Source organism: Thermobia domestica, chromosome 13 (assembly GCF_964235325.1).
Source record: "Thermobia domestica chromosome 13, izTheDome1.hap1.1, whole genome shotgun sequence".
Lineage (NCBI taxonomy): Eukaryota > Metazoa > Arthropoda > Insecta > Zygentoma > Lepismatidae > Thermobia > Thermobia domestica.
The window spans coordinates 50262106-50277138 of record NC_137466.1 but is presented as its reverse complement, the minus strand read 5'-3'; the positions used below and the strand labels follow the sequence as shown (position 1 = coordinate 50277138).

The window sequence follows — 15033 nt, the reverse complement described above, 5'->3', positions numbered from 1 at the left end:
AAATTCGTTTAACTAGTAACCACATGTTCTTTTGCTACTGACAAGAATTGTCAATCAAGAAAAAACTCGAACTTGATTTGATGTAATGGGAAATCATATTTCTGCTTTCCAAAACATTACCCCAACTGACGTTTATGTTAAAAATTGTAAAGCATCTTCCCTCAGTGGATAGTATTTTAGTATATATATTCTTTTATAAAATAAATGTATTTTATACTCTTGATAACTTTCCAAATAAAACTATATAATGGGAAACGTCACATTGAATTTGGGATTACTTAGCAATGCTCAGGAGCGCATCCACGAGGGGTTTCACCGGGTCCGGACCTCCCAAAAGTTTCGAAACTCGTGTAACATTTGTAGACTTAGTTTAACAGAGAAATTATTGATGTATGCTAAAGATTTGATTTTACGCCTCATCATGTACTCTTTATTTTCATATAAAAATAATCGTTCTATAATTTTTTTCTACAAATATAGGTGACAGTAATTAAGAATTACTTATCGACTTTTCGGGTGCAAAATAAGGCAGGTGCGATATTACATAGACATAGACATATTGAACCCCACCAAATACCTTGGACCCTCCTAGGAATCATTTCTGGGTGCAGAACTAGCAATGCTGTTTGTTTTGAAGTTGTGTGACTCTTGGTTTCTGTGGCATGCTGATCCTACATCTGGTGGGTTTCAAAGTTTGCTTTCCAGAACGTATGACTGATAAGCATTGTTTCGCCTCATGTGGAATTATTTGTGTTCATCATGCATTGCTTACAAATAAGACGGATGATTTGGAATGTAATTTTTCCTTTGCGCACGTGTGTGTGTGGGTATGTGATATTCGCGATTCATATAGCCTACCTCTTTTGTATCAGCTGTTTTTTTTTTCTTTTTTCTTTTTTCTTTTCTTTCTTTCTTTCTTTTTTCTTTTTTTTTTGTTTTTGTTTGAATCAGCTGTGTAGTTTTTAGTTGTTAGATTTAATTGCATTGTATGTACTCTAATCCTATAAATGTCCTACGAATTCTGAATGAATTCTATACAATGACTTCTGTAAATAACTTATAAAGAAGTCATTTGCCTAGCTCCCCACTGAGGAGAAACTTGCAATTAAGTCTTGCACAAAAGAAGCAAAGGATAATTCAGGAGAGTATTCAAAAAATATATATAAAATAATAATAAATGATTGTGTGGGAGCTTAGATGAGAATACACTATTTTGCTTTCAGTGTTTATTCTTTGGTGGTGAAGAATCGTAAACATTTTTTTTATTTTTTTAAAATCAGATGAGTCCAGTTCCTATCTTCTTTCTCCGATCGTTCATACTGCAACACCCGTAACCACAATCCACCGGCCGCCACTGCTATAAATGATCTTAAAATAGAGTATTTAACTTAATTATGCTATAATGGAACAATATTTGTCTGTTCTTAATTAATCCAGTTTTCTCATTTTTTCTAGCACTAAATTCTTGAATTATATGATAATTTTATTGGTTGTATATAAATGTTTTGAACTAGTTAAGTAACTTATTCAATATTCTATGTTGTAGGGGACTTTATCAAACAGGTCCGCGATCTGCAACAAATATCCTTGAGAAGAGAAGAGAACTGTTGGACCAACTCTTAAGCCCAGAGAATTACGACGCTGGGATAAGACCATTAGGAGCGAACGGGACGGGTAAATAAATAGAATTTAACATACAAACATCTTATAAGGTGTTCATTTGTTATAGTGCGTTGCATACAGACTCATGTGACATTTAATAATTTAAGCTTCATTACTTCCTTTTTAAATGCAGAAGAATAGGACTTTCCCTTATAGGGCTCTCTTTCGCTTTTCTGTTCATTTCTCTCTATTTTCTGTCAGTGTTTTGTTCATTTTCATTCAACTTGCAATGAGTGGCGACGCCAGAAGTAAGGAGGGCGAGCATCCGTCTGGCGAGTGCTTTCACTGAACGACTGCCTCCGCCAGAAATGTTGAATTGTGATGTAGATCAAGTAATATCTATTTCTCTCTCTCTCTCTCTCTCTCTATATATATATATATATATATATATATATATAGAGAGAGAGAGAGAGAGAGAGAGAGAGAGAGAGAGAGAGAGAGACTTTCTCTGCTCCTTCGTTTGCCCACTTCTCAAGAAATTAAAGCTGGTGTCGTCACAGTTTTTAATGCTCAATCATTGGCTGAATTTACTACGGTAATTTCAGCTGTCGTATAAAGCTGTCATTTCCGACTGGCCAATGTATTACGTAGGAATCGCGTTTAGAATCGGAGGAAGGATATTGAGAACAGACAGAACAAGGAGGGGAAGAGAAGAGGTAGAGGATGATGTTTTTTTCTTCTTTTTTTTTCCATATTGTCTTGATTCCATCCATTCCTTTAAGGTATTCCTTAATAAGTGGCATGAAGTTTCAGTAGGTGAACTGCAATACTCGACAGAAAGAAATGATTCATTCAATATATTCTTTTGCAGCTGACTTTGCCAAAGAAGAAAAGTATAACCATGTTTCTAATTCATATGGAGTATTACTACTTCAAATGAACAAGTTAAAACAAACATGTATTAATTATAAATTCACCATTTAAACACATCCACTACACTCACTACAACAAATGTCACGTGCTATCATTAGACATTAGTACTGCAGAATAACGCAAGAGAAATTGTACCATTACTAGCAGAAGTGGCCGTTCTGTGCACGGGAGAGATAAGTTGTAACGAATATAAAACTGAAATTTAAAGAATGGTAGACATTGCTCCCTTTCTCTCTTTAGGGGCGGAATTCGATTAAACGAATTCAGAAAACACTGAAACATGTGTTTCCTTATTATTAATTAAAAGTTAATACAACATCACATTTAGAGTTTTCTTAATAATAGAGTTTTTTTAATATTATAAAAAAAAATCGCCTTTAGACGCCGAAACCTATATTAAGTTATTTTTAACTAAGAGTTATAACGAATTTCATGTTCTTAACTTAAAGAATCCTCATTTTGGGCATTTTATGAATAAATGAACATAAATTTGAATATTATAGAAACTGCCCGGTTTTTCCTCTTAGGATCAGATTTCTAAAAAAAATTGAAACTGGAATTCAGTTATATTTAATTTAAGAGTTTATATGTAGAATTTCACACTTCTAACTTAAGTGAATTATCATATTGGTCACTTTCTGAACAAATAATAATCGTAAATTTGAATATTTTACAAATTGCTCACTCCTCCATTAGAATCGATATTTTTGAAAATGTTGAAACACGTTTTCCCTTATTTTTAATTAAGATATTATATACAGAATTTCATACATCTAATTTCAGCAGATCCTCACATTGTTTTCTTTCTTCTGAGCAAAGAATCGGAAATTTGAGTGTTACAGAAATATCCTCCTTTAGGGACAGAATTTTGGAAAAGTGAAATTCGTATTCATTTCTTTCTGTGGATGAGTACATATAACAAGGTTATCTCCGTAATTGCAGGAATTAATATGATACTCTATTCTTGGCAAAAAAAAAAATCATTGAATTTATTTTATATTCTTTCTTAGCATACGTATTTCAAAATATTCCTTCGTATGTTTTCGTGATAAAATAAGTTTTCTGTTCAAATTATTTACCCGTTTCTTTCTATAATAGTATGATCACCTTTATTCTTTTATATGTAGCCTAATGGTATAGATATGTTTTCATGGAAATAACTATTTTGACATTGAATAGCTTGTTAATTCAAGTTTAGCGTCCTTTTCAGCACTAAGGCTATGTGAGATGTGGATCTGAAGTTTAAGATGGAATCTAATCCACTATAATGTGTGCAAATTTTCACGCTCTCTCCTCAGGAAACGAACCTAGGACCTCGTACATTAAAGGCGCGTGCGCAATACACTAGACCAGCAGGGGGTAAAGAAAAGCAGTGGTAACTTACTTACGTATTAATACTATCCATAATATCATTCTTTTATATTCTTTTTCCCTTTCTTTCAACGTTTAAGTGTTACTGAACGCGACTGGTAAATTTTTCATCTGTCATTGTTTTTTGCTTCCGTTCAAGACTGGTCGTATTTTGACTCGGTGTTTTAGGGTAGAAAACCAAAATGTCTGTATATACACCGCAAAATAGGTGTAAATGTTCATATTGGTACTAATATATCTTGAGGAACATGTGTAATGTTTTTTGTTGGTTATCTCAGTTATCTGCCGATTCTTCAACACGGTAAATCTATTTAATAGATAATGCCCAAACAGAGCAAATGAAAGGTTTTTTTTTTTTTAAAAAAAAAAAAAAAGCATTCAGATGCATTACAGCCAAAAATTGGTGTGTCTTTGCTCCAAGAAAGAAAATCGTTACTTTTATTAAACACCAGAAAACAAAGATAAGATCACTCGAATCCTTAGGTCTTGAGAATAACCCATTAGTGACAAAGCGAGAAAGAAGAATGGGAAAGGAGACATGAATTATAAAAATGCTCTCTACCTCAACGCAGGAAATTTTATTGCAGCGACCGACCCTTCAAACAAAAGTTCATTGAAAAAAACAGAGAAGTACTCTTATTTCTTTCTAACTTGTTTCTTATTTTAGCCAAGAGTCAATTGAAACTTTAACTAAGTATTAATAAAAAGGAATCTGTAAATCATATTAAAATTTCTTTTTTTTCATATTGGTAGTGGCATGAAAAGTCTGTAGATCTGCAATGCTCCTTTGACCGTGTTACACTCGCCTTCTGATACTTTAGGAAGGTTAGCCCGAAAGTTCGTCCGCCTTTGTCGCTCAATTTCGAATTTCCATACTGGTCTCAGTAGTTTGTTTTGTTGGATGCGTTAATGACGTAATCGGGTGTCAGCCCATTATCGTCCATTTAGAAACAGTTCATGAAAGGTTATCCTTCACGGTGCTGTTGGATAGCCTAAACTTGAAAGACTTCTATTGCTTGCTTCATGTTTGTACAACACATAAAATAAATCTATAATTATAAAACACAATGTATACATGATTAGCAACATTATTTTGACTTTGGTGTGTAAATATTTGGAAAGATTTAACCTTGTATCCTCTATGGTATTCGTTTTAGTTTGTATGTGCCTTTCCCAGCAAAAGAAACAACGTATGTATGTGTTTTTTCATTAAATCGAAAAAAATCAAATATAAAAATTTATATTTTGTTTTCAGATATGCAATACTATATCTTTACTCTACTAATTTTTATGTTTTATTTTATTTTATTTTATTTTATTTTATTTTATTTTATTTATTTATTTATTTATTTATTTATTTTTTTTTTTTTACTTAGCGGACCATCCCGTTATAGTGTTTGTGAACATGTATATTCGTTCACTAAGCAAGTTAGACGATCATAACATGGTGAGTACGGTGATGTCATATGCTCCAATACCAATTAAATCTGAAAAAAAGAAATGTTTACAACAAAAGTTAAGTGAGAAAATAATTGGCATCTAATAAAGTTTGAAATATTTGCAATCAGTTTTTCTTTGACAAAAAAGTACGATGACTAACTAACTCTATGGCCTATGGTATCCAGAAGTTCAATGCCACATATACGAAAGCTGTCCATTGATTTCTGTCCTTAGCCAAATCAATATAAGAATACTGTTTTTCGCTATTTTTTTTATCGTTTTTATTGTGATACTTGTTAGCAGATAGGCAGAAGGGCAAAACCGTACTATAAAACTTACCGTATTTATGCATAGGGGAGGGTGCTGTACCTACGGCCAAAATTTGGATTTGAATGTTTTCTGATTTCTGTAATGCATTTTTTCGCAAATATAATATTTGGGCACATAATTTGTTTCTAGTTTAAAATGTTGTCGTTAAATAAGAATTATTTTTATTTTCCCAAGACCCTTTTTTGGCCGTAGGTACAATAGACCGTTGTACCTATGGTCACCTATTATTTGAATCCACAAACAGTTTGAAATTGGAAAAAATTGTCAAGGATAGGCCACGAAGAAAGTTTTATTTTTGTTAATAAACAGGTAGTGAAAGGAAACAGATTTTTGAGCAAAAATTATCAAGCGTTATGCTCGGTAATTGCACACATTTGTCTGAAAAATGCTATTTTCATTTTCATTTGTAACCCAAATTGAAATCGCTGAAACAGACTAAAAGTGAGAGAAGATGAGATTAACGTGCAGTGGATCCAACTTTTCGTTATGGCAGCGTCTAAAGATATAAACTCGTAAATGTCAATGCCCATTTAGTCATCTGTTTATTTACTAGTTTTGGTGATGCTCCTTTTTAAGTTCTCTTCAGAAGCTTTTTCTGTTTTAGCTGATAGGCTTTTTCTAGTTTCTTAATCTTTTGTGAGCTTGTCAGAATCCTTGAGTTGCCTTTCTGTCATCCCCGCCAATTCGTTTTTCGGACAGGAGCCTTGGGATAATGCCTCAAAACTTCTGGTGATAACAACAAGGATGCTGATAGACCTTCAGGCATGATGGTGGCTTCCGAGATATTGAGGCTTCTGCTGATTTATGCCTATTTCTGGTTCTAAATGCTGTTCATCCCTGTTCCTCGAGGATGGTCATGCTTCATTGTTATCTGCTGCTTGTTCACGGGCCTTAGTGTGGTGGCCATAGGTACAACTGATTCAATGGCAGTAGCTACAGCACTTCGCCATCTATACTTTACCGGTTGTCGGTGACAAACCCAACGTGGCTCCATCGAAATAAAAATTGGGAATCAATCCATAGAATCACTACCAATAGTTATACGGAATTGTTGGTACTTTTGCGTGCACTATATGAGAGAGAAAAATTACAGTTTGTATCTACATTTTTTTTTAACTTTGACCTCCCGAAAACATAAAAAATAAACAGCTATTTATCAGACCAAGATCTCGGAACACGGCCACGTATGGAACTGAAGGGCTCGGAACGAAATCTTGTCTGACCAATTTCCGATCTTTCCCGACAAAACACAACTTTTAATGAGCACTGGCCGTAGGTACAACCGATCGTAGGTACAGCACCCTTCCTTACCATAACCTAGAAGTCTAAAGAATTATAATGAAAATCAATTTACATGATTAATTTATTTTAAATATATATATATATATATATATATATATATATATATATATATATATATATATATATATATATATATATATATATATATATATATATATATATATATATATATATATATATATATATATATATATCAATATTCCTGTTCATGCATGCTTAACAGCTATCCACGTTTACGTTATAAACAACTGAAGTGAAATATAAATTCACCTTAATTATTACTTTTCTTGCTCCAATTTGTGGGAAGCTGCCTAATTAGTTAGCTCTTTGCTATCTCCATTCCAGAAAATTCCTGCATGAGAAGATTTATACATAAAATACTTTTAAAATTTGTACCAAACAATTCTACGCTAGTGTTGTCTTATTATTTTTTTACGTTGATAATGTTTTATTTTTATAAATATTATGTTCTATATTGTTTTATTCTTATTCTGATAGTAATATTTAAATTTCTCATGAATTCTTCAGCTATATTCTAATTTCATAGACGATGTGGAATTTATTGATATTTATTCTCCAGAATAGCTTACTTTTATAATTGAATTCAATATTATTACTACTCTAGAATGAGCTTTGCTAATATATTAAAATAGAATTAAGTAATTATATATATATAAAAATCTTTTAACTGCCTGTATAAGTACAATTAACTTTTTCCAGGAATATAATGTTCAGCTGACATTCAGAGAACAATGGCAGGATGAGAGACTTAAGTTTAATGATTCAGAAGGTGGGTAATAAAAAGAAATGCCTTTTATTTCTATTCTGGTTTTATTCTCTATTGATTCCAAATACAGCCGAAAGACGTTTCACAGCGAGAACATTAACATTGATAATGGAAATAGGAAAGGAGTTTTTAGAATGCTACAGCCTGTGTATTAAAGGTACGAAATCGGCATTCAACTGGCGTGTCTATGGAAAACAACAGGAATTCGAACGTAGGATATCCCGATTACTAAGTGTGAATGATAATCTTGTATCTACATTAAATAATTTGATACTAATCGTAGAGTAAGCAATTTGAGGTCTAACATATAATGAATGTGAGCTACTCCAATCGAAAGAAACCTGTACAGTACTCTTAAATGGTTTATTTTATTTTTATTCAAAGCGAAACTTTTCTGATTGGCAAAAACAAATAGTTCTACATAAAAACAACTTAAGATAATTCGGTGCATATTTTTTAACCATGTATTTGATATTTTTGTTTCCTACGTTATGTTTGGCAGCTGACTATGTTGTTCTTGTTTACACAGTTGTCTTAGTGGATTGAAGCTTTATAAACTATGAAATAAAAACCATGTACCACGGTGAAAATAATATTTACGGTTGAGGAAACAATATTAGAAATAACTGTTCTTAATTTCTTCCATCATTACCTAAACATGACACAGTTGTATATATATTCTACCAAAACAGACATTAATATCCTACTTAATTTACTGTAGCCAGTTAATGGTTACCTGAAAATTATTCCCTGTTTCATTAATCATACTTTTAGGTTGATGATACTAAATGCAAATCTATTTGTTCTCCTACACATCGTATTTTCCTCTTAAATCAGTCAATTTTCTTACGTAAGTATAGATAATTATATGAACAGTGTTCTGATTCAATAGCAAACCAATTTTTAATTTTCAGTGTAACTATTAACCATAGTCTTCTATTATGCTTACTGCACAATAAAAGTTACCTTCTAACTTCCAGCTAACTTTTTAAAACAATTCTTCACTGCTTTGTTATTTTGATGATTTTTTTTAACTTACAATACAGTGAAGAAACTATAACGATTCAAAAAGTATAAAAATTGTTCTGTTTCTGCTTATTCTTCCGAGGAACCGTAATTCTTTCGACATAACGTCAAATTATAACAGAAAGGAAGTACTGTGGTCCCAACAAGCTCACTAATTTCCTTAAACATTCGTGTTTTTAAAATTGTATACCATTGTAGATGTTAGTTGGCTTATTTGTTGTAATTTAGTGCCTCTGTTCAGCACTGAGGCTGTATGAGGCATATACCTACGGTGCAAGATAAAATTTGACCATCTTAATGGGGTTCAATGCTTTTCAACTGGGAATCGTACCAGGGAAACCGTGCACCAAAGACAGGCACGCTAGTCGCTAGACTAGCGGGAAGAGTAAATATTGGTTAGAATTTTGATATAAGTATTTCTATACGACATTATGATTTCTTTTCCATTTTTGACCACTTCTTTACATTTCTACTGGTATTTTCAATATCAAATTCACTACACATACTGTAACATTTATTCCAACTTCAACTATTTTTGTTTGACAGTTAGTTACATATTTACCATAAGTTCGTCAGAATATATGATTATTGAACTACTTAAGATGTAATTCACCCAATGAATTTACCTTATATTTTATAATATTTCTTTTCTTAAATTGACCATACATGTATTCACAATAACGTCTATTTAGATTATATATTTACTGTTTAGAAATTTGTCTGGCCACAAAACCTAGCAACATAAATGTACAGGTCTGGCCATAACAAAATGATATCTTCCGTACCAGACCATTATCCATAACAACATTTACACTTTTTTATATACAGATTATTGTTTTCGTTACAATACTAAAGCAATATTTTACTTCTACAGTGTTGTCTATACTGTAGTTTGACCTTGTAGAATTGATTTTGTAAGTTCTCTGCAATCTGACAGTGCAAATTTGTTTCAGTACATTCATTTTTCGTAACTAGGGATTTGACACAAGAAATTAATAAATAAAATTATTATGGGTTAATTGTCATTTTTATTCGTTATGTATTATTATTTATTATGTTCTCTTTGAAACTTTTCTCACGTGTTAAACCTACTGCATTAAATGCTTAATCCATTTCCTACTCTTTTCAGAAGTATTATTCTAATTTTAATTCTGTTTTATGTATCAGTTATTCTTTATATCATGAAAACAAATTTGATGTTTATGGTAGACGTATTTCATGTACGCTGATTGGCAAAATGATGTAGACCACACAAAAATTGCAAATAAATTGTGATTATATAAATGATTTGCGGTTAGTTTATTCCTCTATATTGCAATTGCTTTATACTATTTATTATAGTATGAAGTAAAACACTTAATACTAATCACTTTACTATTCAGGTCTTCTGAAATATCTATATCTATCTGATACCAAGAGAATATGGAAGCCAGATTTGTTCTTTTCCAATGAAAAGGAGAGTCATACCCATAATATCATGACACCTAATTTATACATTAGAATCTTCCCTGATGGAAAGGTTTTGTACAGCACGAGGTAAGTATGTATAACGCCTAAATACCTTTAAAATGTTGAATTAATTCTAATATTAAAATTTATACTTCAAGTTTGCTTCTAAGAGCTGACAGCTTACCATAACAGTTACCTCTGATACGTGTTGAACATTATAGAGAACAAGAATATTAAATTCTATCTAAAAGGAAAGAAAGAAAAATCAGTTGCAAACTTCGAACTTCAAACAACTGCTTCCCATATTGAAGTTTTATTAATTATTTTAACTCCTAATCTGACATAATCTAAAGTTAATGATTTGGCTATTGGGAACATTCGATCAAGTTTTTGAGAGCAAGTCAAGTTAGGCTATGTTGCATATATATGTTAATAGTTATAAAACTGAGTTTCAGATACTACTTTCTTACTCATAAGTTATAAAATATTACATTTAACTACATAACCGGTTTGAAGGACTAACAATAAAACATTTTTGGTTAGGGAAACCCCATTCAACAGCGTCCTAGACTGTAATGCCTGTTTGCGATACTTTGGTCTCCTATTTTCGATTTTCTAAGGTTGCTTTCTTTTAATTTCCGTATCTCTTTATGTCGTAAATCAAGTACTAGATTCCCTACGATCTATAGAATCAAATAAAATCTCAATATCACTCCATGTATCTTTGATGGTTTGCCCAGTGTCACCTTAATGTATGAGTATCATCAAGCAACATTAAACATATTATCCTATTAATACTTCATATTTATTTTAACTTGTCTCATGTTCAACCTGTATTGTCCAACACACTACATTAATGTTCAACTACACCACATCATATAACACATTCACCATTAATTAATAGGTCTTACTTATTATAATAGGTCTTGCTTACATTGTAGCAAAGATATTGTTTATTCTAACATAATTCTAACAAAGGTCTTTCGTGCTTCATTTTTTCCAAATGTGAAGAAAAAATCTTTTAAAGACAAAATAAGAAAGCCCCAAATTGAAGTCAGAGAATTTTAATACATGATGGTACCGCAAAGTTTTGTGAAGATATAGATAAAACTTCAGCACGAACTATCTTCTATTATGCCATATATTCAATAAGTTTCTTCCTTCCAAATCTTAAGTAAACAGATAAAATTGTTCAATATATCATGGTTTGTTTCTCTAAATTGTACTAATCGCTGGAATACTATACCTACCTATCTTATTAAGTAAGTATATCTGACACCCAATCTTGAACTAAGTACTACGTCAATTTAGCATTCAAATTTCAACCTCGAGCGAATGTAAAATATGCTCTAAGGTTGAATTACCGCATGAATATTTACCAAATATAATATTTATGTGAAAAACAAATAAAACACAGTTCTGACCAGAGCAGAATGAAATATATTAAAAACTATACTTACAAGTGTTACAGTTTCAAGGACCTAACGTCCTTGAAACTGTAACACTTGTAAGTATAGTTTTTAATATATTTCATTCTGCTCTGGTCAGAACTGTGTTTTATTTGTTAAGCTACTTATCCAGAGCCATGGAGTTTGTTCATTATGTGAAAAAGAAGATTTGAATAGGATTAATTATCACTATACAAAGTTCAAATGGAAATGGGTCTTAATATTTTATTTTTTTAAATGAGCTAAAATTTTCAGTTTAACGGATCTATGGTTATGCCTTTTGAGCTAAAACAGACAGATCATTAAGGAAACTGAATGATTGTGAAGAAATAATAATAATAATAATAATAATAATAATAATAATAATAATAATAATAATAATAATAATAATAATAATAATAATAATAATAATAATAATAATAATGACAACTGAATTATTATTATTATTATTATTATTATTATTATTATTATTATTATTATTATTATTATTATTATTATTATTATTATTATTATTATTATTATTATTATTGATTTCCCACTGGAAATCAAACACGGACGACGTGAACCAAAGATACACACGCTAGTCACTAGAACAGCAGAGAAGGCTAGTATTATGGATTTCCTAATTTCATTGAGAACAGTACTCCTTTTACTATTTACAGTTATAATTATTAATCATTCCTTACATTACTTATTACGTTAAGGAATTTACTTTCGCGTCTATATAGCATGAGGTACTTGTAGATATTTGATAAAGTGCAGAAAATGTGTATGATTTCTCTGAATAACATGTGTATCAAAGTGTTCAGGACTTTGAATTGTACAGCAAGGTTGTACGTCTGAAGACGTCGTTTTTATTCTTTCTTTTTCCATAGAAGAGTATCAAGTGAATAATAACTCATGAGAAATGGAAGGAAACAAGACTTAAAAAAAACTATTCTTCCAAAGAACTTTCTACTTCACTGAAGCGTAACATTAAATTTTAAAAACATAACTATATTCTAGTAATATAAGCTAACAGCTTTAGATAATTTGTACGATTTCTGTGAACAATATATTAACATCATTAGAATTTTTTTTCACATGTTGTTTTGTTGCTTTTACAGAGTATCTTTGACGTTATCGTGTCCAATGAACTTGAAGTTATACCCTCACGATTCGCCAACATGTTCTATAAAAATGGCTAGCTGTAAGTATTGTTATTGTATTTTATATAAAATTTCCTTAAGTCAGAAAGAAAGAAATCACTTTTTAAAAAAATAGCAATGAAAAATCTTCATTACTTATGTGTCTTCCAAAGTATAAAAGAAATGGCTTGTGATGTTATTTTTAAGTTTATGACACAAGAAAGTGTAACTGAAATAGGGTCTCAACAAGTCTATTGCTTCTCAGTAGCACTATTCAATGTTTCACCAACATATCTCAACACTATATTACAATGTATGATGGTTTACTGCTAAAGTATAAACTTTCCGTGAAAAACCACCGCTAAACTGTTCATTTTAGCGTTAATTTCACATTAAGAACAATTTTAATGAGTTGTACACTATGGTGCAAAAAAATGAAATGAAATCTTTAAGTTTTACGTCACACGCTTATGCCAAAGGAGACGGTGATAATGAGAGATGAGTGAAATGGTGGAATGAAGAAAATGGGAGGAAACGGGAGAACCTCGAGAAAACCCACGAGCACGATGTTTGTCCACCACAAAGTTCACATGGCGGGAACAGGGTTTGAACCCGGGATCCCAAACACCAGAGGTGAACGCTCTACCACTGACCCACCGCGCCCCCCACTATGGTTCAGTACCTATAGTGTGCTTTGACTGTAAGATCTGAAATTTTGGTTTCTTCTATCAAATCTACTATACATATTGGACTCGCATAGGATAAGATTTTTTCCTTGTGGTTTATTTCTCTCATTTTACTTATTTTATGACCATTCATTAGAAAAATATAATAATTCTTTTCCTTATGTATGTTACTATTAACAGAGACCTGGATTCGATTCCCAGTTGAGAGCTCGAGTGGTTCAGATCCCACGTTGAACTTAGGTCCAAGTTTCATGTAGCTTTGGTGCTGAATGGGATACTAAAGTCCAATTTAACCAATTAAGTAACCAACTAGTAAGAGAAGAAAAGTAATTGCACATGTAATTTATTATGGGAAACCATTTAGAAAATCATAATTAATGTACGGAATAGTTCTGATTAAATGATATGGGGACTTATTTACAAGGAAGAAGTCTTGACATTATCTTCTTGTGGGCAACTACAAACGAGTATTTGTTGTTGTTTCGAGCTGCATTTTTGTAGCATATCATATCCATGATAACACATAATTTTCGATTGAAATTTTCTGAATTTTTTTTATATTTCGGTGAAAGGCTATTTTGATGAAAACGGATAGTAATGAAGAATAATTGTGTAGGCACTGACAATATCTTAATATCTAATTATTATTATATTCTGGTTGTTTCAAGTTTGCAGTTCGGCCAAAAGTTAGAGAATACATCAGAAGAGTGTTTTCTTTACTGTAACTTTTTTAATAATATCGTATCATTTTTCTAATTTCCTTAAAATGCTAAATTTTAGCCATTTTTTTCTTTTCTGCTATGTACATTGTCGAATATGTATTGGCGAGTTTCTGCTACATGTACTGTATAGTTATAAGTATCTTACGTTGTAAAGTTTTTGACTATATTAAAGTGAGGAGCGAGTTATTGATGTTTAACTTACTGCTAATTTCTTGTATAGAACTGTTAAGTTAGCTCATAAATTTGTTAAGATAGTTCTTCTTATAGTTACTACTGTCCTTAATGAGAAAATCTAAAGTGAAAGACATTGTTTTTTATGTTATGCAGCAAATGTCGAACAAAACAATTAAGTAGAAAGAAAAATTTACTTATCGTGGGCTAATGTCTAAATAAGTACCTTACACCAAGCTATCAACCGAATTTTAATAAAGCAATGTACGAAATAAGCAAGATACAACATTATTGGTAACAAACCGAAGGCCACAGATAAAGAAGGTTTGTAAATATACAACCTTCAGAGTATTAAACCGAATACAGATAGCCATGGCTTAATATGTGTTACTTACGTTCAAATTAATTGAGCATTATTTACCTGTGCTAGATTTACATTTCCATACAAGTATTGAACTTTATATAGTAAAGTTTTCTCTTCTTTCTTTCTTTTCACAGATGGTTCTACGACTGATGACATAGTATTTCTATGGAAGTCCGGAGATCCTGTGCAGGTTGTAAAAAACCTACACTTACCCCACTTTAGTCTTGATGAATTTCAAGTTGATTACTGCAACACCAAGACTAACACAGGTATCC

General features: G+C 31.4%; 1 protein-coding gene across 3 annotated transcripts in view; it reads left to right on the top strand.

Moving 5' to 3' along the window:
• LOC145668135 (glutamate-gated chloride channel-like) overlaps positions 1-15033 on the top strand; it is a 94833-nt gene that overhangs the window by 60238 nt on the left and 19562 nt on the right. For all 3 annotated transcript variants that reach the window (XM_081735704.1, XM_081735702.1, XM_081735703.1), the window contains 6 exons: positions 1547-1674; positions 5283-5353; positions 7699-7768; positions 10174-10327; positions 12795-12877; positions 14893-15027. In XM_081735704.1, coding sequence (XP_081591830.1) covers positions 1547-1674; positions 5283-5353; positions 7699-7768; positions 10174-10327; positions 12795-12877; positions 14893-15027 — 641 coding nt within the window. The remainder of the gene's footprint in view (positions 1-1546; positions 1675-5282; positions 5354-7698; positions 7769-10173; positions 10328-12794; positions 12878-14892; positions 15028-15033) is intronic.